This window comes from Zootermopsis nevadensis, unplaced genomic scaffold (genome assembly GCF_977971745.1).
Source record: "Zootermopsis nevadensis isolate Lab colony 2312 unplaced genomic scaffold, Znev_1.0 Znev_ptg000011l, whole genome shotgun sequence".
NCBI classification, from domain to species: Eukaryota; Metazoa; Arthropoda; class Insecta; order Blattodea; family Termopsidae; genus Zootermopsis; species Zootermopsis nevadensis.
Window position 1 is genome coordinate 12,351,661 of NW_028259143.1, and position 21,695 is coordinate 12,373,355.

Here is a 21,695-nt window from a genome sequence, read left to right on the forward strand (position 1 = left end):
GACTGTCTGCCCCGCACTCAGCTCAGATCACCTGCCCGTCCTCGTCGACACCACGTGCCGATCGTCCTTTCAAAACCTGCCTGATCGCCCGGACTTCGCGAGAATGGACTGGGCTGCATTCCAGGCTTGCCTCGAAAGCAGACTACCGGGGAACCCCGTGGTAAACGACGAGGAAGAAATTGACAAGTGCGTCGAGGAGCTGACCAGTGCTATCCTGGAAGCCACAGCAGCGTCCGCTCCCAAGCTTCGACCCCGCATTGACAGGCGACCGCTTCTACCCGCTAGTATTCGAGATGAAATACGCCTGAAGAACCGGCTGAGGAGGCGATGGCAGGTCACAAGAGACCCCGCTCTTAAGACCCAGGTCAATCGACTCCAGAGGTCGGTGACCTATCGTCTCAACGAGTGGCGGAACGAACAGTGGAGCGACACGCTCGAATCCTTGGACTGCGAGGACCAGTCGCTTTGGAAAATGACCAAGCGTGTGATGCGAGTCCCCACTCCGTCGCCCCCCTTCTTAGTGATGGGAGGACTGGCTCTCTCGAACCCCGAGAAGGCAGAAGCCCTAGCCGACAGCCTTGAGGTCCAGTTCCAGCCGGTAGACTACCCGTCGGACCTGACTACAATTGACATGGTTAACGAGGCGATGCGAGCATACGAGTATGCCCCTGTAAATGAACCAAAATTAACCAGTCCATCGGAGGTCGCCCAGGCCATCAAGGGACTCAAGCTTGGCAAGGCTCCGGGCCCCAACGGTATACCGAACAGGGTCCTGAAACATCTCCCACGACGCGCGGTAACCTTTCTCACGAAAGTGTTCAACGCGGTCCTTCGCAGGCAACACTTCCCCTCGGCATGGAAACACGCTCGAGTGGTGTCCATACTGAAGCCGGGGAAGGACCCCACGCTACCTTCTTCCTATAGACCCATCAGTCTTCTCGACACGGTCGGCAAACTCTGCGAGAAAATCCTACTAACGAGGGTCCTACACGAGGTCAGTGAACGCGGGCTGCTGCGCGACGAGCAGTTTGGGTTTCGACCCAGACACAGCACATCGTTACAGCTGGCTCGCCTCGTCGAAAGGGTCAACAGAAACCTTGATGAGAAGCGGCTAACCGGCGCGGTTTTCCTGGACGTGGCCAAAGCCTTCGACACAGTCTGGGTCCAAGGCCTCCTATACAAACTGACCGTCCTCAACTTCCCGTCGTACTTGGTAAAAACCATCTCTTCCTACCTCGCTGACCGGACATTCCAGACATCCTTCCAGTCGGCCATGTCCACACGTCGTACCATGCGGGCTGGAGTTGTGCAGGGCGGAATTCTCTCCCCTGTGCTCTTCAGTCTGTATGTCAACGACATACCCACACCGTCCCGCCACGTCGAGTTAGCACAATACGCGGACGACACGGCTCTAGTAGTCACGTCCCGTAACCCAACGCTTCTCGTCAGGTATCTGGAGACCTACCTCAGTAGACTTGAGCTCTGGCTCAGGGCCTGGAGGATTGCTATCAACGTCTCGAAGAGCACCGCGGTTCTCTTCATTTCCGCGAGAAGACACATCCAACAGCCCCGAGCAGTGCAGTTCCTCGGACAGCCGATCCAATGGGTCAAAACAGCGCAGTATCTGGGGGTCACCCTTGACGCCGGGCTTACTTGGTCGGCGCACGCCAACCAAGTGGGAAAGAAGGCAGCGCAACGATTAGGTGTGCTAGGCCCGCTTATCAATAGGAGAAGTGGCCTGTCAATCAGGAACGGTGTACTACTCTATAAGCAGCTCATCCGTCCCATAATGGATTACGCATGCCCGATCTGGAGGTCAGCTGCCCACAGCCACGTCCAGAAGCTGCAAGTTCTGCAATCCAAGTGTCTTCGAATTGTTACTAACGCGCCCTGGTACGTTAGTAACAGGCAAATACATGAGGATCTGGGGGTCCCTTTCTTTGCCGACCACATCAGAGCACTAACTGAGAGGTTTGACTCGAGGTTAGCTGGTGTGGGGAACCCCTTAGTTCGGCAACTCGGAAGACACTCGTGCCGAATGAGGGCTGCCAGAGTTCACCCAAGGGCAACCGAGGGCGACTGATGTTCAGCAGGCCAGCCGAAGCCATCCCCAAAAGACGGCCAAGTCAGCACAACGAGTGGTTAGACTACTCGGCTACCCTGACTGAGGTTTTCCGTGCTTTCCTCAGTTGTAAGGCGAATGCCAGGGTATAACTTAATAGGGGCACGGCCCGCCACCCTTTCCCCCGATCATGGAGGCCATCAGCTGAAGTGATCTTCCCCCCATGCCGCAGAGGCCTTCAGCCGAAACGGCCCCTCCCTCTCTGGGTTCATACCCTAGAGACCCAACCAACCAAATTCCTTCGACAACTTGCCTGACAGGATAACCTCCCATCAGCAGCAACAAATCCCAGTTTGAATGGTCGAGGCTCCCGCCACGACGAAACCCCGTTAGCGTTAGCAAAATTTCCGTTCTATATTACGACCGTTTACCATTTCCAGCAATGCGTCTTGTGCGCAGGAATGGTTTCACCTAGGTAGGGACGATGCTTGCGCTTGCGCAGGCCTCTGCCCTCAGTTAGCTTCTTTGGTTGGTTTTTGGTTGTTGCGACTGATGTTCATCAGCTGAAATGATCTTCCCCCCACGCCGCAGAGGCCTTCAGCCGAAACGGCCCCCCCCCTCTCTGGGTTCAAACCCCAGAGATCCAACCAACCAAATTCCTTTGGACAACTTGCCTGACGGGATAACCTCCAATCAGCAGCAACAGATCCCAGTTTGAATGGTCGAGGCTCCAGCCACGGCGTAACCCTGTTAGCGTCAGCAAAATTTTCGTTTTTTGTTTTTTTTTAATATTAAGACCGTTTACCATTTCCAGCAATGCGCCTTGAGTGCAGGAATGGTGTCACCTAGGTAGGGACGATGCTTGCGCTTGCGCAGGCCTCCGCCCTCGGTTAGCTTTTTGGTTGGTTGGTTGGCGACTGATGTTCAGCAGGCCAGCCGAGGCCGTCCCCAAAAGACGGCCAAGTCAGCACAACGAGTGGTTAGACTACTCGGCTACCCTGTCTGAGGTTTTCCGTGCTTTCCTCAGTTGTAAGGCGAATGCCAGGGTATAACTTAATAGGGGCACGGCCCGCCACCCTTCCCCCCGATCATGGAGGCCATCAGCTGAAGTGATCTTCCCCCCATGCCGCAGAGGCCTTCAGCCGAAACGGCCCCTCCCTCTCTGGGTTCATACCCCAGAGACCCAACCAACCAAATTCCTTCGACAACTTGCCTGACGGGATAACCTCCCATCAGCAGCAACAGATCCCAGTTTGAATGGTCGAGGCTCCCGCCACGACGAAACCCCGTTAGCGTTAGCAAAATTTCCGTTCTTATATTACGACCGTTTACCATTTCCAGCAATGCGTCTTGTGCGCAGGAATGGTTTCACCTAGGTAGGGACGATGCTTGCGCTTGCGCAGGCCTCTGCCCTCAGTTAGCTTCTTTGGTTGGTTGGTTGGTTGGCTTCCGCCAGTCTTTAGCCAGTCGTGTATTGATTAGTTAGATTACAAAGTGTAATATAATTATGGAATCATCGGATTTTTTCTTCTGCTCTTCACAAACGGTGAGACATGGATTTCCTATTTATTATTAATATTATTGTATCGTTATCTTGGTTGGTTGCTTCCGCCAGTCTTTAGCGAGTCGTGTTGAGCATAGTAAGTTTGTAGAGTGGATCTAGAGTTATTGAATTATCGGATTTTTTATTCTCCTGCTCTTCACAAAGGCTGAGACATGGATTTCCTATTTATTATTAATATTATTATTTCGTTATCTTGAGAGTTTGTATGTGATTTTTAAGCATTAAAATGATAGCAGCGACCGACGTCGGCCACATCAACGAAGTTACTTGAATTCCGGTTAACCTAACAGCTGATACGGACTTACGACCGGGTCACTTGTCATATTCAGACATTGTTAATTGTTTTCAGTCTTTAATTTTTCGTCTAGCGGAAAGTTTCTGTTGAGTGAACAGCTTAATTTCTCAGGATTAATCATTAACCGACTTGTATCCTGTAATTAAAACTTTGAAACGTCTCCTAACAAGCTAATTATAAAAGTAAATCGTTATCTGACACAGCCTTAATTTCTGTTCATATAAATGAAGTCTTCTTAATATCTTCTGTTAGAAACGAAAATCAATTGCAGTGCAAATACAAACAGCCAAGGCACCTGCGTTTTGTGTGTGACTGGGACAAAAGTTCCATAAGAAATATTAACTTCATGAAGTTGCAGAGAATTCTTGGACTATAAAATAACTCATTTTGTGTCTGTCCTCAGGTAAACCCCGCTGAAATGAATATGAGGGAGCTGAAGAGCCTTCAGAATAACATTGGATGGCTGGCAGCAGACAGTAAGTGTCGTTTAATTCTGTGCATGCAGTAATTTGTGGAGTATAGTCCGTAAATCTCATCAGTATGATGTTCTGTCAATTATGATGTTTATGCATCTTTCTAGATGTCCAGATATGCACCCCATAATTTCATTATTTTAAGTGATTTTAACAAAGGGAAAACAAGTGTTAAAGAAATTGTAATAAGAATTCTCCAAATAAAATCAATTTTGGTTTATTATAGTCACTCTCAGACATTTTAAATTTGCTGGACTTGAAAGAATCATTTTCTAGTGTTGAATTATGTACTTTTACTTTGCTCTCTGAGAGTTGAGACCAAGAATACTTAATTTTGTGTCCACGTGTCAGAAGCCATCTTATTTCTTGCGCCTCAGTCTCTAGTGAAGAGGAAGAGCTCTGTCTGATGGGTCCTCCAGGGTAGACACCCTTCCCTCTTTCGGCAAGACTCAATCAGAGCCAGCCTGTTTAACGACGTCCTCGTTGAGATGAAAACACAAAACTGTGCGTCTCTTATTCACAATTCACATATTCTCTGTTATACTGATGTTACTGAAACCTCGCTCCTTCTTTACACACAACCACGTTCAGATATTTTATTATTCAGCGTATTTTATTACTTACGCTTCATATGTCTGTAACTATTCAGTAAAGAAAGGGTCAGGTACACTGGAGATAGCTATGTTTCTTTATATAATGTTGGCCATATTCTGATTATCATAGTTTTTATACATGGATTCCATCATTCTTTCAGGAAAAACTCAGGAACGCCAGCAGCTGCAAGTTACAGGGCAGCCAGAGAAGATCGAAGGGAAGACGAAGGCGGAAAGGTGCGCGAAAATACCAAGGCCGCCTAACGCCTTCGTCATCTTCTCCAATGAATGGAGAAAAAAACTGGCTGCCCTGTACCCTGCAGACAGCAACAATCAGATTAGCGTGAGGTAAGTTGCAATGCAAAATGTACTTCATGACAATTACGTGTTAATAATTTAATGTGCAGAGCATTCGTGAATGACAGATTGTCTTCAAAGATATTCGAATTCAGCGGACATGTATGATCATTGAACGTACGTGAACGATGATAAACATGGCGACGGTGCGAACCTGTAAAATTATATGTGAGAAATTTCTCGTGTTCAGGACGCGCACTTAGAAACTTGTATTTCTAAAAGAGGGGGGGGGGATATTTCGTGACGACACTGATAATTGCGGTGTTGATAAACTATGAGACCTAATAATTAAAAAAATATTGGCTCTTGCAAGATTCGATTCACAAAGTCAGCACTTTAAGTTGAAGGCTAATTTGCTTTCCATTGCTGGATTATAAATTTATATTTACCTTATTATAAAATGAACACAGGATATTTAGGGCAGTAGAGAAGTAGAATTCATAAGTCCGCCCGGAACTATTCTTTTACTGTAAAAGTGCAAAGATCCAAAATTGACAGAGAAAGCATGAGGTGAATTTGAATTGGATATCTTATTTCCCTTTGCTGAAAATGTTCTGATCGTCGAGAACAGGTGAAACATTTTGCACGCCGTCATACGCCACTGCCTTTGCCTTTACTCAGCTGCAGCCCATGGATGTTCATCCTGCAACCTGCAACCTGCCTGTATTCATACAAGTTTTGCTTTTTCTATTTGCAGACTTGGATGTATGTGGAGGGCGCTACATGGTGTAGAAAAGGACGATTATTTTGCCCGCGCGCGCCAGGCGGACGCGGAACACAAGACGACATATCCCGGTAAGTAATTAATTCTCTTTTAACGTCAATTAGCAGCAGACAGCTTCCAAAAAATGTACCCGAGAATTAAGAGGAGAATCACAGATTCAGATTTATTTGGGATTGACTGCTAGCGATTTTAAGAAAGAGAACTTTTGACGAGTATTTACTTTTAGCAAAATATTTTAAGATTTGAGTCGATCAGAGCTGGAGTGGCAAAAGTCAACAATATTTTGAGTTCATTTCCTGCCAAGTCTACACTGCACCAAAACCCAGAATTTAATCATCATTCTCAGCCTCACCACCGCGAAAACCCATCAATGTCTTAAAGTGACTTCAACCTCGATACAGAGGCAGTACTTTACCCGGAAGTCCTCCCTTTGAAGCCACTTCAGTGTCATTAATTTTTGTTTCGTTTTAATAATCGTAATGGAAATATTAATTCTGAATTATCAGCAGCTTTCACGGCGACTAATTCGATGCCAACGTTTCGAAGAAAGATACATTGTACTGTTCCTGTCTTTCTGTAATATATGATTTATGAATGTCGCTGATTTTCCTTCTCTGATATCAAATCACGCGATCACAAGCGACCGTTAACGGAATGCTGTGACCTGAATGTCATTCTTTCCGATTTCAGATTACGTCTACAACCCATCTCAGGCCCGCAGAGAAAAGCGCCTCCGGGAGCGGGCCCGTAAAAGGAAGTTGAGGCGCCCTAGACGCCAGTCGGCGAAACGACGCCCCACCTCCGAGAAGGAAAGCAGCGCCCTTCCCCTCCCCGTCCAGGAAGAGGAACATGAATGGGGAGGGTTCCCAACCTCTCAAGGCGTCGCTTCGTCAGACGTAAGTCGTCGTTATTACTATTTGGGCGAAATCACTCGCCTGTCATCTATCGCTTGCACATGGAAAACAAACAAGCTTGGAATGTCAGAGCCGAAAGATGACCAGAGTAAACTCCCGATTGCCCCTGTTTGTAAGAGCGCATTGCAGTGGATTTTATTTAGGAGATTCCACTATTTAAATCCCTGAAACTCTGCTCTAAGTTTTAAACATTAATTTATCTGCCTTTCTGTTTCTTTAAAAATAAACTGGCTGTGGACAGGAAAGATATGTTAGAAATAGTTTATATTTATAAGGACATTAATTATGCACACGTCACCATTTTTCTTGACCTACGAATATTACGTCATTTCCTACTTGAGCACTGAAATCTCCTATAATTAAACTTTTACTCCTGTTAGCCATTTCTGTTGGGTTTACATCAAAATCCTCTGTCACATTTTCACCAGATCCCATTTGGAAAGAGTGCATCTGCAAAATATCCACATTAATTTCCATCGTACTATTATATCGCATGTCGTATCAATACTTTGTTTCATTGGTTGCAGCCCACTAATCCACCACTTTCTGAATTTCAGGGACAAAACACAGCAGAAATGACAAGCTCGCTGAGCTTCGTAGATGAATGCTTAATGGACGCCGACCTTCAGCAGTTCATTAATAAAGAGGTTAGTGTCAACTCTCCTTTGGATTACAACAATTACGTGGGCCGAACATTGATTCGTGAAAGCATTTGACCTATTTCCAGCCCTCCAGAAAGTAAAGTAAAGTTTGTCCCACTATGCGCCATGTAGGCGTTTGGGGTGAGTGGAGGTATAGCTCCTCTCTTCCTTGACCTCGGCACTAGATGGGGGTGAGTGGTCAGCATCACGCCCCGGCCGGCTTTACCCCCGGTACCCATCGTAGAGGAGGCTGGGTGGGCCCCAGAGCCGGTCTAGACGCAGAGGCTAGAGGAAACATCCTCTGCCCCCGTCGGGGATCGAACCCCGGTCGTCCAGCCCGTAGCTAGTCACTATACTGACTGAGCTATCCCGGCTCATAGCCCTCCAGAAGTTACCCCAAAAACTGCTGAATCAGGTTGAAGCCTGTAATTTATATAAAAGTCCACGCAACTAGAATAAGCCCAGTGTCTTTCACCGTGAGCTTCGTCACAAATTCCTTCACAACTTGCATCCTGAGAGATGTGTTTCTATACTTGTTACCCATTGTTTCAGTTGCTATTCTGATACTAATGTTTATTTCCTTTCCAGATCCCAGAAATGGACGAAGAGCAATATGCCAACATTTGTGAAGAATTAGTTAAATCGTTTAGTTTCTGATAAATTGTTGAATTATTAATTTTTTGTAAAATATTTGTTTCTAAATAGTTAAATTTTTTAGTTTTTGTTAAATAGTTAAATTATTAATTTTTTGTAAAATATTTGTTTCTAAATAGTTAAATTGTTCAGTTTTTGTTAAATAGTTAAATTATTAATTTTTTGTAAAATAGTTGTTTCTAAATAGTTAAATTGTTCAGTTTTTGTTAAATAGTTAAATTATTAATTTTTTGTAAAATAGTTCTTTTTAAATAGTTAAATTGTTCAGTTTTTGTTAAATAGTTAACTTATTAATTTTTTGTAAAATAGTTGTTATTAAATAGTTAAATTCTTTAGATTTTGTTCAACACTTAAATTATTAAATAGTTTCTAATTAAATATGAATTATATATTTAAGGATATTAAATAAAAAACATGTTCATAAAATTTTCTGTTGTTATTTTGGCAAAGTAATATTTGAATGAACTTGTCGCCCTCAGTGCACTAGTGGTTAATGTGGTCGCCACTGGACCCAAGGTATGCGGGTTCAAACCCGGCCAAGGTCGGTGGATTTTTAAAGGATGATAAAAATCCATAGCACACTTCCTTCGGAGGGGAATTAAAGCCGGCGGTCCCATGCCTTAGATTTAGGGCACGAAAAAGCATGAACGAGATGTTTCGTAAGCGAAACTCGCTGGCCACGTATCTCCTGATTCCTACTAGATGGCTCTAGCAGACAAAAATAAGGACTGATTAGAAATTGTGCGGAGGCAGTCGGCTGGTCACTCACTACTGGCAACTGCACACTTCGAAAAGACCAGGAAGAGAGAATATTTTAACTTGGTACCACAAAACACGAGTATGTGTACTGAAACAATTAGTAACAATATTCTGGTGTGGGGGAACATTTTTTATTCCAACATTCTCAAGGTAACAAATGATCGCTGCTACTTACACTACATGACTGAAACTTCGGGCTCTGAATGCATGTTCTTGTAGGTGATCCAAAACAACCCAAAAGGCTCAAAATATTCATCACTTTCGCTTACGAACGACATGCTTAATTTGGCCCACAGTTTAACAAAGCACCCCTCCGCATTTGTTATATTACCAGTCAACTTTCGTTCTATGTAGGATTTGAGGTTGTGATGATGCAAGCAATTTTTACTTTCTATTTTATCATACGAGTATGAAAACCTAGCTCAGTGTTCTGCCAACATCTCTCTGGAGTCAGCTTGATTGTGTATATATATAAACAATTAGTCCTATTTAATGACCGTAATATAAAATAATGATTATCTGGCTTGCCACTTTGAAACGAAAGATCTAAAACCACAACACAGTAATAAATATTTCACTTACGCTTACAGCATCATCATGGTACTACAAACTAATTATTATTACAGAAAACTGCCCTGTGTTCCATACGATAAATTTGCAAAAAACTGTTGTATTTCCCCTTAGTTAATGTGATTCTACGGCTCGTGAATGAGAAACCTGGCCTGCTCCTACCCTGGCGTGATTATTCGTCAAGTCAAATAAGAGAACACAGGAAGGTCAGGACTCAGGGAAAATTGTCCTGAGTTCGATTGTAGGCAAGGGCGCTTCCTTTAACCGCGAAATTAAGCGAGATAGAACAACGGCGCGAGGATCAAAGCTATCAGCAGTGGAAACTATACTTCACTGTCCAAGGTGAATTATTACTGGTTCACGCGGAAGAGTTGGAGGGCAGATGCGCAGACTTTGTCTAAGCATCACAATGTTTAGATGATGCATGTCTAGAAATAAAATAATATATGTAATTAATTACAATTTATAAAATGTGAATAAGCAACATGACAATGCCGCTGCTACTAGCTACAGATATTGTTTTTGTTTCTTACTAATTAATAAATATTAAAATGAGTGAACAAATTTGAATACACCATGGTAGTTTGAACCATTCCAGAACAGATGTAAACAAGTGACAGTGAAGCAGGTACTGTAGGAACCTGTAGGTGCATGACATTCTGATACGGTAACCCAAAACGGAAGTTGGGAATGGAAGTATTTTTTTGACTGGCAGGCACTGTACGAGAGTTTATTTCTGAGGGTGGCGGTGGGGAGGGAGAACAAATAAAATGAGGCACTCATCCAGTTAACATGAAGCATTTGAAAATGTGGTTACTTCTGCAGGAACATCACTAAGTGCTTTTGCAGTAGCAACGCACCGAGCGTGGTACCGTGGTGCTTACCAATCTCACGCTCAGTGATTTTTAACTCTTGAATGGTTGAGGGAGCAGCCGTCACTTCATGGATAGAGTGGAGGTTCAAGTAGATGAGAGAATGCATTGCAGGTCGTGTGGTGGCTTCTAAAAATGTCTTGAATAAGTATATGAAAAATGGTAAAAGTATGTAGCCAAGGGGACTAAATCTAAGGGCTTTTTAGTGTCACCATAGCCGAGATATGGCTTCTGCCTCGGAAGCTACCATGTATTTACTTATAAATCAACAGTTTAAGTTGGTCTTTGAACTTAAGTCTCACTAGAGAGCACTGTGGATATTCCTACAGATTCACTTCTATGAAATGTGTGCACTGATTGAGTGCCTTTAGTGTCAGTTGTAGCTTCTGAGCACACAAGAACCATTTTGCACTTTAGGGAGTTTGGTAGCCAATTAAACACATTTTATTTTTCTACTTTTCTCTAAAACACTGTTGTAATGTACCATCTAAACTATAGAGCAACTAATAAAAAATAGTGAAGTATTCTCACATGAGCAGTGTTAAGTTTCAGTCCGTACTTTCACAGCCGATCGCCCGAGAAGACATTGGTCATTATGAAAGCTTCAAATCTTATTCAGCTAATAACATATTCAAAAGATGTAAAATGTATTATCAGTTTGTCATTTTTCTTGTTCGAACAATGCAAACTGATCAAAAGATAATATTGTATTATAAAACATTTTTCTAATTGAATTGTATAATTTTTTTCAGAAATATTGTTCTGTCAAGTAAGTATTTAACATGACAATATAATCAATATGGGCAGGAAGACATATTTTGAGTTGAAATTTAAAAACAAAAGCAGAATTAACAGTAGACATGAATTAACAAGTGGTGGAATCTGACTGTACACAAGGGTGGAAGGTGACCAGAATGAGTAGTGCAGTGAGGAATTCCACTCAGTGTGGAGGCAGTGTGATATCTGTACATGAAAATGCAGTTTAACTGTTGCAAGATAATCTTACTGCACACACAGCCAGGCAGCAAATTGACCTGCCTTACCTCACACTGCGTATTGTCCAGCCATGTGTGTAACTGCCGGCAGAAATGAAATGCCATTTGTAGTTGTATATATGCCAAGACTCTATGCAAATTGTCTTAATGGGCATCATACAAATTCCCAAAAATTACTTGTTATTGGCAGGTGGATAAACAGATCAAAGTAAATATGAACATTTACTTCCTTATGAAACTGTCATGAAATTTGTATACTTTCTGATACATGCAATCATGTAATATAGTTCCTGCAACTTTATTCCATAGTGTAAGCTGTAAACATATTTATAATTATTGTTATATGGATTATTAAGTTGTTTATGTATGGTAACATATTGGGGACGAAGATGGCCGTCTTCTGGTTTGTTGTGCCATGTAGTCTGGTAGAAGTTTACCGACGTTTCAGAGGTCCATGCTGCCACCACGTCCCAATGATAGAGGCAGCAAGGACCTCTGAAATGTCTGTAAACTTATACCAGACTACATGTCACAACAAACCAGAAGACGGCCATCTTCTGACTCACCGCTGTGAAAACCTCAAATCCTACATATTGGGGATGTTTGACAACAGGGTTTTGTGGAGGAAAAGGGAAGAAATAACAAGATGGTAGAGAAAATTACATATTCAGGATGAGATATATGCATAAGAGAGATGAGAAATGCATACTAAATTTGGTTGTTGAAACCTAAATGGAGAAGATCACTTGGGAGACATAGGCATAGATGGGAGGATAATTAAGGAATTGGGCTATGTGGGTGTGTATTATATTATATGTGTAGGGATTAGTGTTGGACTCTTTTGAATATAGAAATAAACCTTCAGGTTCCATAAACATGGCGTGTTTCTCGACTAGGTGAGTAACTATCAAGAACAACTCTGCTCTGTGAACGTACGGCACGTTTCCATACCTCTTATATTTTCTTGGGTGTGCTTGGAGTTTGACTTTCCTGTCATATGAATTTGTTGAAATGTGGGATATACCTGAGCTTTCTTGTTTAGACTAGAATCTGCTTAATGATAAAACCACCGTTAATTCATAAGGTACTTTTAGATTGAGATTATCATGAAGTATTTATTGTGCCTGTTCTATTTACAAGCATATATTTCCTGTAGCTTCTGAGGTTAAACTAGAAAGGGGTGAGCATTAATGAACTTTGCACCGAGTCTCTTGTACATTGTAACTACTAAGGAAATTTACAGTTCATTATGGTGGGATGTATCCTTGTCTTGCCACATGTACTGTTCTGAATGCATAATTAATTTTTTAGGTTAGGTTTGGCTTGAAAATATGGGCAAGAAATGCACACAAGAAATTTTATTGCCACATCTCTTCATATTCTGGATATCTTGGGTGTGTTCCTCATGGGCATGTTTTTATAGATTCCTCAAACTTTGATTTCTGGGTATTACTTGCAACACATTTGTTGACAAACTTGATACATGATGAGGGTCATTGGCATGTCTTGAAAGTAGTGGGCCTTGATGCAAGGGCAGTCACTAGACACTTGTATGGCACAAATTTCAGATCGTTACAGAAGTACACACAACTTTTGTTTAAAAATGTGCCTGTCTTGCATATTTGTTTTGCTCTGTGTTTGTTTACTTTTGTGTAGCATCATCACATTGTTCTGTTCTGCAGAACATTTCTGTATTACATTTTGGTAGGTCACTTATTTAAAAAAATTGCATTCAGTGTGTGTTTTAAAATTAGTTTAAATGACCAAGAGCACTTTACACTTACATTACGCAGTAACTCTTATGAAGGTGGTAGAAAATTTAAGCACACTGTGGTAGTGGTGGGGAAAAATAAAATATTTGTATATAACAAACCTATTTATACTGTTAAAACATTTTTTGAATCAATAATAACATACATTTTTCACTTCGCAGCTTCGTAGGTTAAACACAGCCATCTCCTTCAAACATGTTAAAGACAAAAGTTATGTTATTTGGGCCATTAACAGACAAAGAAAACATGGCAACAGAGTTTAATAACACTAGTCTTAAGATCGCTGTCTTCTGGGTTGTTGCACCCTGATGACAAGGCAGCATAACCTCTGAAAAGTTGGTGGAAATCTACCAGACTACACGGCGCAATGACCCAGAAGACAGCAATCTTCAGACTCACCGCTGTGAAAACCTCAAATCTTACAACACCAGTCTTGATAACTGAGACTTGAAATACAGTGTTACTTGATTTCTAAGAATTTTATAGATGCTTACTTCCACTTTACCAAAGAAATATTTTTACACATGCCCTTTCTTATTCCAATGCATTTATTTGCAGTGGTCACTTGTCCAACTAGATAAGGTATCCACATCAGCTCTACAAGACAATTTATAGAATGGCTAACGAAGCATGCATTGAAGTAACCATTGTTTCCTTAGGGGAAGAGACCTTGCAGCTTGTGAGAGAACAGTAAAAGGTCTTAATTTCTATGGGCTGCCTTGTAGTGTGGGTTCCCATTCATTGCACTGCCTGCATTTATGAATGATTTGTCAGTGATGTGGGTGCATTCATGCTTGATACGTGTGCCAGATCTTGGCACCTGTTATTTATACTTGTCTGTCATGTAGTAGATATGTGCGTGCCACTAAATGAATTATTTTAATACAAACTGAAATTGCAGTTTTACTGTTGCAGGGCACAGAGACTAAGGGTCATTCATCACCTTGCTGGTCGAGCGGAGAGAAGAGAGCATCTCATTGTTCATCATCACATTTTGATGATTATGAACCCCATGAGAGTGGACGTAGTCAGAGCAAGCATCGTCATCGCGCGAGTCCTCACAGGCAAGTTCATAATGTTCAAAATCATATGTAAGAATATGAGATCAGTGAGTTTAACCTGGTAGGTGCAGTAGATCTGTAATAAAGTTCTCCATGTGCTTAAAAATGATACACAGAATGCTGGAACGCAATTGTTAGTCACATTGTCATATCATCCTGACCTAACCTCTGTCTGACAGCTAAGGGTGCATTGTGTTGAACCTAATTTTGTTTCACGCTGCAAGACCTCAGTGAGCAACAAAGGAACAGTGAAGCTAGTCGTATTCTTTTCTTACCCCTATTGATTTATCAAGAATATTGTTCTTTTTCTTAAGCTTTCCTGGAATAGGTGAAATTACAGTTTTGTACAGTGTAAAATTGTAGTTTTACACTATTTTAATCTTTATGTCTTAGCAGATAGGAAGACAAACCGCATGGTGCCCCAGATTTAGTCTGCTACTTATTTCCTCGTGAATGCAGTTCTGACTTGTTGCTGTCATAGGATTTATGCTAGACTTTGTTTGAAGATCAGACATTAGTTTTCTGTGAATTTATTTCTACACCAACTTCCTTAGCTATTGTTTACCTTCTATGAATGTCTGTTACTGATAAATCTTTTCTGTGATTCCTTACGTGCATTTTTCGAAAGGTTTCTCCTTGTTCTTTGCATTTCTTTTGTTTGTTCCATTGGGTTCTATAAGTATATCTTGTAGGCTATTTGTCACTTTGTCTGTCATTTCTCTCCACATTTTTAAGCCTTTTTCATGATGTGTGTGGTCCATTCTTTTTAACTTCCGATTGTTCCAAATATTGTCATTCTTTTGAATAAATCTTGTATTCCCTCTTCCTGTAACAGATAGGCTTCGTAGACTTCTTTCAACTCTATTCTCTTCCATCTTGCCATTAATTCTACTTCATATTTTGCTAAGTAGCGAATTGATGTCAAGTATGAAGGACTGGTGGGACAAGATTTGTTTCAACTGAAATCCATTTCATGAGGTGTGTGGTGGTTGACTTCATGTTTCACCAGGAAATTGATGAAACAAAATTTTAAATTTCACTGATGACAGATTTTCTGCCTCACTACAGAAGAAGCTGGAAATATTTTGTAATAGTCAGTTTTGATATTTTTTGGAAAATATTGAAAACTACGGTATCAAGATTAAGGAAGAAGAGTTACCTATTCCTTGATACAGGCAGAAAAGTTACACAAGAGTGCGTCATGCTATAATATCAGTCTCCTTCACAGGCAGTCTGTATATTTATATAGGGAGGATGATCTTGATAGATGGTCTTGCATATCTTTCTTTTAAATCTTATGTTAAAATGTATTGAAGTGAAATGCCTACTGTACAGGCATCTAAATGCTTATATATATGTGTGTGTGTGTGTGTGTGTGTGTGTGTGTGTGAGAGAGAGAGAGAGAGAGAGAGAGAGAGAGAAGTTATTGACCATTTAGTTTAGGTACTGAATTTTAAGAATGTGGAAGAAGAAAGAAGGCAATAGTAATACCCTGGCCTCAGTGCTGTAATGTGTTTAAAGAATAACATTACAGAGAGTGAAGTGGGTGAGTGGCCAGTACGCAGGCTTCATGTGGATTTGCTAAGATGTTACAGTTAAATGCCGAGATGGTAGGTTGCCTTGAAATCTGCAAAGTATTTCTCGCACATTCTTGACTGCCCTTCAATCACTTTGATGCTAAATTCTCTGGGTTAGGGAAAGCATGATTATTGAAGCAATGCAAAATGAATAATTGACAGTCTTGTTAGTTTGGTAGCAATTCATGTTATTTAAAGAAAATGATGTGTAGACAAGAAGAGCAGGCAGGCTGGTATAGTATTGAGTCTTACGAAAGTTAGTCGTGTCAGTGTATATGAATGTAGAGTGAAGTCCAGGTGTATTGTTCTTCCTTGTGGTTGTAGTATTAGTGCATCAAAATGTAGAAGAGGGTATGCCAGAATTTGGTGTGTGGTATTGCTTTGATTTATTTGGCTGGCTTCTTTCTTTTTCAACTCCAGTTTTCTGGTTAAAGATTGTTAACCTGGAAATTATATGATGTCTGTTTGGTGTTGGTGAACCACCTTGGCTGCTTCCTCATAATTATATTTTTGCATACCCTCCCCCCCTTCCTCTCATCATAGGCTCCCATATTCCACCCACGAAAAACCCTCTGTTATTTTTTAGAGGGCAGAAATCGGGAAGGTAAAGCTTATAATACCAAAGCCGTTTCTGCCTTCCTTGTATTTCTAGAACTTAATACCACTGTAATAATCCGCTGGGTTTCGAACTGCTGACGTCCACCGCGGTCCCATACGTTATCTCCTAGGCTACGAGGCACGTGGGAGATTCGGTTTCTAGTTCTTTCCTGCGGAATACGTAGTTTATTGTGTGTTGCTACTAGAATTCATTGGGGCCAAGTTCGCAGAGTGAGAGAGAGAAAGAGAAAAGGAGACAGAAGTGGGTAAAATTTGTTGCGTGATCTTGGTACCTGGAGTCTTGGAAGTGTAGCATGACTGGCGTCTGTAGTTTATGTGCAGCGAGTTGGTAGTGAGGACTGTTTTCGTCTTGGAGGAATTTTGCGTGATAAAATTATTTGAGATATCGTGGCAATTATTCAGCCTTTTCATATGCCATAATGCACGAATCATTGCTGTAAGTTTCTGTGTGCTTCGTGTGTTGTTATAGGGTTACTTAATAAGAGACTGGATATAATGCGGTGTTGTCGTTTATCAGTTTTTATGTGTCGGAGAAATGAACGCCATGAGGCATTTACGGCTTTGATTAGTGACATTTATATACTCAGACGTGTTTATTATTTCCGGGTTTGGTCCGTTGTACACCTGGAATTTCAATATGTTCGCCTTGGAGCGTGAAGTAATGTGTGTTTCCCAATGCTGGCTGTGTGGTATGCCTCCCAGACAGCAACTGCGTCATAAAAGTGTTGTTTCTGTTTGCATTTGTGTCAGTGGAGGGAAACTTGATGTGTTGAAAGTGAATGCATTTTGTCTTTCTGGGAATAGCTGAGGAGAAGAAGCTGGATTGATCCTTAGGATTTTACTGAGGTGAAAGCTGTGTCACCTGACCTGCCTACTGCTTGCCAGGAAAACAGTGGGGTATGTGGAGCAACACTTGGCAGGCTCACTTCATAACACAACAGAATATCGGCTGTGATCATGAAGGACCGCCATGTCTGCGAGAGATTTATCTCTGCCTCAGCTTGTCATGCATTGTGTAAGTAGACGATTAATACGATGTATTTGATGTGCTTTCATGTGATAGAGTTGTCTGTCCAAGAATATGTGGTGCTGTTTATCATTACAGTGCCATTTGTAACTTCCTTGTTGTATTTGCTGGTTTTCAGATTTCGAATATCACCATATTTGTGAAAAAAAATGGCTTTAAAGCAGAGTGAAACTAAAATATGTAGCAGTAACAAATCAGTGGCAACAGAAGTTGCATGGGGCTGATGTGCGTGTTGGTGTGGAATAACGTTAGCCCGCATTGCTAATGTCTTAAATTGAGGGTTGGAGGGTGGAGAGAAAAGGAAAGTTCCAGTATGAATCTTTAAGCGAGGAAGTTTAATTTTTGTCAGGTGGGTGGTTGTTTCACTGTCGTGACCTACATTTGAATTGTTAACTTGTGTATGCGTTTGTAGTGGTCATGACAAAATTTGTCTTGTGAAAATGGAAGGTGCGTGTTCATTGGCTAAGGTAGAAGTGTTTACTGTGTGGTGAAGTAAAACTGTGTGTTGTTAGAGGAGTGTGATGCATGTATGGAGGAATGATTTCTTGAATGTGAATGTATTTTGTCTTTCTAGGATTAGCGGATTACAAGAAATAGATTGATGTTTCAGATTCTGAGCTTCATTCTTTATGTCACCTGACCTGCGTACTGCTTGCCAGAGGAGCAATGGAGTATGTGCGGCAACTGTTGGGAGACTGACTTGATTTCAGAACAGGCAACCTGCTGGGAGCATGAAGGAACCTGGTGTCCGCAAGATATTCATCTCTGTCTGAACTTGGCATGGATTATGTAAGTACATGAGCATTAGGATGTATTTGATGTGCTTGTCGTGTGAGAGAGATTAGTCTGTCCAATTTTATGAGGTACTTTAAATGTTATGACTGCAAGTGTGAGAGTTGATATGTTGAAAGACCTAAATGTGGTGAGGGATTGGCATAATTGCAGTATCCATGGTATGCTAGAGACATTCATGATTCTCTAGTGAGTATAGGGTTCATAGGATATCGAAATTTGAGGTTAGGTATCGTTTGTAGACATGGGTGGTGACTATTTGTGAAGTGAGTTTGTTGATTAGAGGTTTTGTTACACGTGTGATGTGTGTAGTGCTCTGGAGCCTTTAATATGATGTGTTTACTAATTAATAATTGAGTAAGTGCCAATGTAAGGAATTTAGTTTTGTTGACATGTGAGTATTGTGCACAGTGACTGGAGCTGATGGGATATTTTCTGTGCTTTTGGTTAATTTTGAGAGTTTGCTGTTTTGAGCAAGGGGATAGGTTATAGGTTTAGGGTGTGGTGTTCATTATGAATTTGGATTTGCTTGGAAAATTCACAAGCCCAGTAGATGACTGATAGAGGTGATAGATAGTCTGGTTCGATACATGTGACAATTACCATGTGTCCATAGTTGTCAGGTTTCAGTCTCATAGACATATGATGAGGCTTAGTATTACTTCCAGTATATTTTGTGGTTGGGGTTGGGGTGGGGGGATTTGCATTAGGAATGAGGATTGGTGTGGTGTGTTTGAACCAAGTACAGAAATGCAGTGCCACTCTTGTGGGTGTCAGTGTGCCAGTGCAGGTGTTTGCCAGGATTGTTATTTGTCCTTCAGGCTGTTGATACAGCACACTAATAATAAAGAATTGAATTGAATTGAATTAAATGGTTCTGTAGTCTTCTTAGCTTGGTAAGGAGTAATTTATTGAACCCGTCAGTCAGGGTGTTTGTTATAATGAATGTGGATATGTGTGTGTGTGAGAGAGAGAAAGGGGCAGAAGTTACTAACCATTTAGTTTAGGTATAGAATTTTAAGAATTTAGAAGAAGAAAGAAGGCACTAATAAGCTGACCTCAGTACTGTAATGGGTTTAAAGAATAACATTAGAGAGACTGGCTTAGGTGAGTGATTATGAAATGCTGAGATGGTGGGTTGCCTTGAAATCTGACTGAAAACATCAAACATCAAGCAGTTAAGAGTAGGGTGTAGTGCACTTGTAATGTGTTCTGTGGGTGTTGTGATAATATTCTAGATTAAATCGCTGTGCCACTGCGAGGTAATCTTAAAGCTATACCCATTAGAACATGTAGAAGTCTGTTTAAGAGATTAGAGATCTTAGCTCTTCCATGTGAATACATATTCTCGTTAATGAACTTTATTGTAAATTACCAAGAACATTTTCAAACTAATTCTGCTATACACAGTGTCAACACAAGGAATAAAAATCGGCTTCATATACCAATTGCCAACCTCTCATGCTTTCAGAAGAGTGCATATTATGCAGGGATAAAAATTTTGAACAGTCTACCAACAAATCTCACAAGTCTTGTAAATAAAAAGGCACAATTTAAACTATCATTGAAAAGATACTTAATTACACACTCCTTTTACTCTGCCGATGAATTTCTAATGTTTACAAGGAAGTCATAATTTATCTATTGTATATAATGGGTGGGTTTATTTGTAACTTATCTCTACTTCATGTGAACCCTTTGTTTGTGTTTTTGTGACATTTATATAATAGTATGACTTGTATTTGTATAACATGTATTGTATTATTATGACTTATTCTACATCCTATTGTCATCTGACTAACTTATGGATCCATGGATTGTAATAAAGATGTATGTATGTATATATATGAAAGCCTGGTGTCTGTTGTCCATTAGTTGTTGTGAAACAAATGCTTTCAGGATGGCTAGTAGCAACTCGTAACTTACCGCACAATTAAATTTCAAACTTGTTCCCATTAGTCAGTAAAATTTGTGTCAGTGCAGCAGTGTGGAAGGCTGACATTGTTGTGTTGTGACTGCTGTGTTAACAGCATGACACCTGTTCGTTGCAATCTCCTTTCTGGTCATTGATAACGCCTCCTATCACAACACTCAGACAGACAAGCCATCGACGGCTAACTCAAAGAAGGATGAAATGAAAGCCTGGCTATTGGAAAGAAACATCCCATTTTGTGACATGTTGAAAGCTCAACTGTGCGATATAATCAAATTAAAAAAGTCAAAGCACAAATATTATGTAACTGATCAGATTTTAGCAGATAAAGAACTCACTGTGCTGAGACTTCTGCCATACCATCCCGATTTAAACCCCATTGAACTTATTTGGCAGATTTAAAACAATGGGTTGCAAGCAAGAACACAACATTTAAAATTAAGGACGTCAAGCATCTGTGTCGCCAGATTGGAATAAATTGGGCAAGAGGAGTGGGAAAATGTATGTCGGCATGTTGAAAAACTAGAAAAAATTTATTATGAGCAAGAAGGCATAATTGAAGATGCCATTGAACGCATTACAATTGAAGATAATGGAGTGGACAGCAGCAGCGGTAGTGATGAATCCAGTGATATGTCAGAAACCGATGATCTATGAGTAGTGGAAGAATTGGAAGAGGACAGAAGAGTTGTAAAGAAGATAAAATTATGTAATACCCTCAGCAGTGTTAATTTTCTAGTGATGTGTAGTGCAGTGAAATCGACTTTCCTGTGTTATGTACCGTAGTAATACTTTATTTGGAGTGTATTGAACGCGGCCTACTGAAGCATGCACGTGGGGTCACAATGCTCAGTGATGAGCAATACGATTAGAGAGAGAGAGAGCGGCCTGCTTGCAGGAAACTTGTGACTCGCTAGCAAGGGACGATGTCTTGCGCTTGCGCAGGACTCCGCCATATTAGATTCTTGGTTTGGTCTGTGGTTTCTGATGCGTTGCTTCATTTCGTACCCCTTGGACCCAGGTATTAAATCTGAATATTCATTGCACTGTGGATCGTATTGGTTTTCCTATTGTCATTCGGTTGTTATTTAAGACGCTGCGTTGATATTCGTTTTTTGCCAATTGAGGTTGTGTTGAGTTGTTTGCGTGTGGTTTGTGCGTTGGTGGAAGGGGACGGTGAATGGAAGAACACAGCTAGAAAGTGACTGCATATTCGAATGTATGTGACTTGGACAAGGAAAATTGAGTACGTCTATGCATTAATATTGTGGGAATTTTACAGTATAAGATTTACATGTCATTACGAGAAGTAAATAACTTCGCTCGATTCGCGCGTAATGACAAAGCCACTACTTGTCGCTTGTTCATGGGTTGAACGCATATCACCATCTTTATAACAGAGGACTGAGTTGGAAATATGTTTGTAACATGCTTTATTTTTA

The 21,695-nt window shown here is 41.2% G+C and overlaps 1 protein-coding gene and 1 long non-coding RNA gene across 7 annotated transcripts in view; both read left to right on the forward strand.

The window, feature by feature from the left end:
- Window positions 1–3,025: 3,025 nt before the first annotated feature.
- The window catches only part of LOC147874077 (uncharacterized), a 146,519-nt gene continuing 127,849 nt past the window's right edge, over window positions 3,026–21,695 (forward strand). Inside the window, exons 1-6 of one of the 2 annotated variants that reach the window (XM_087347324.1) lie at window positions 3,026–3,608; window positions 4,325–4,397; window positions 5,149–5,335; window positions 6,042–6,139; window positions 6,759–6,964; window positions 7,540–8,218. In XM_087347324.1, coding sequence (XP_087203450.1) covers window positions 3,570–3,608; window positions 4,325–4,397; window positions 5,149–5,335; window positions 6,042–6,139; window positions 6,759–6,964; window positions 7,540–7,698 — 762 coding nt within the window. In that variant the 5' untranslated portion in view covers window positions 3,026–3,569 and the 3' untranslated portion in view covers window positions 7,699–8,218. Of the gene's footprint in view, window positions 3,609–4,324; window positions 4,398–5,148; window positions 5,336–6,041; window positions 6,140–6,758; window positions 6,965–7,539; window positions 8,219–21,695 lie in introns of those variants that run through there. The other variant, XM_087347323.1, reaches the window with a different exon arrangement.
- The window catches only part of LOC147874078 (uncharacterized), a 111,909-nt gene continuing 106,788 nt past the window's right edge, over window positions 16,575–21,695 (forward strand). For 2 of the 5 annotated variants that reach the window (XR_015534778.1, XR_015534780.1), the window contains exons 1-2: window positions 16,575–17,516; window positions 18,139–18,317. This is a non-coding gene — a long non-coding RNA (uncharacterized LOC147874078). Of the gene's footprint in view, window positions 17,517–18,138; window positions 18,318–20,288; window positions 21,275–21,695 lie in introns of those variants that run through there. The other 3 variants (XR_015534779.1, XR_015534777.1, XR_015534776.1) reach the window with 2 other exon arrangements.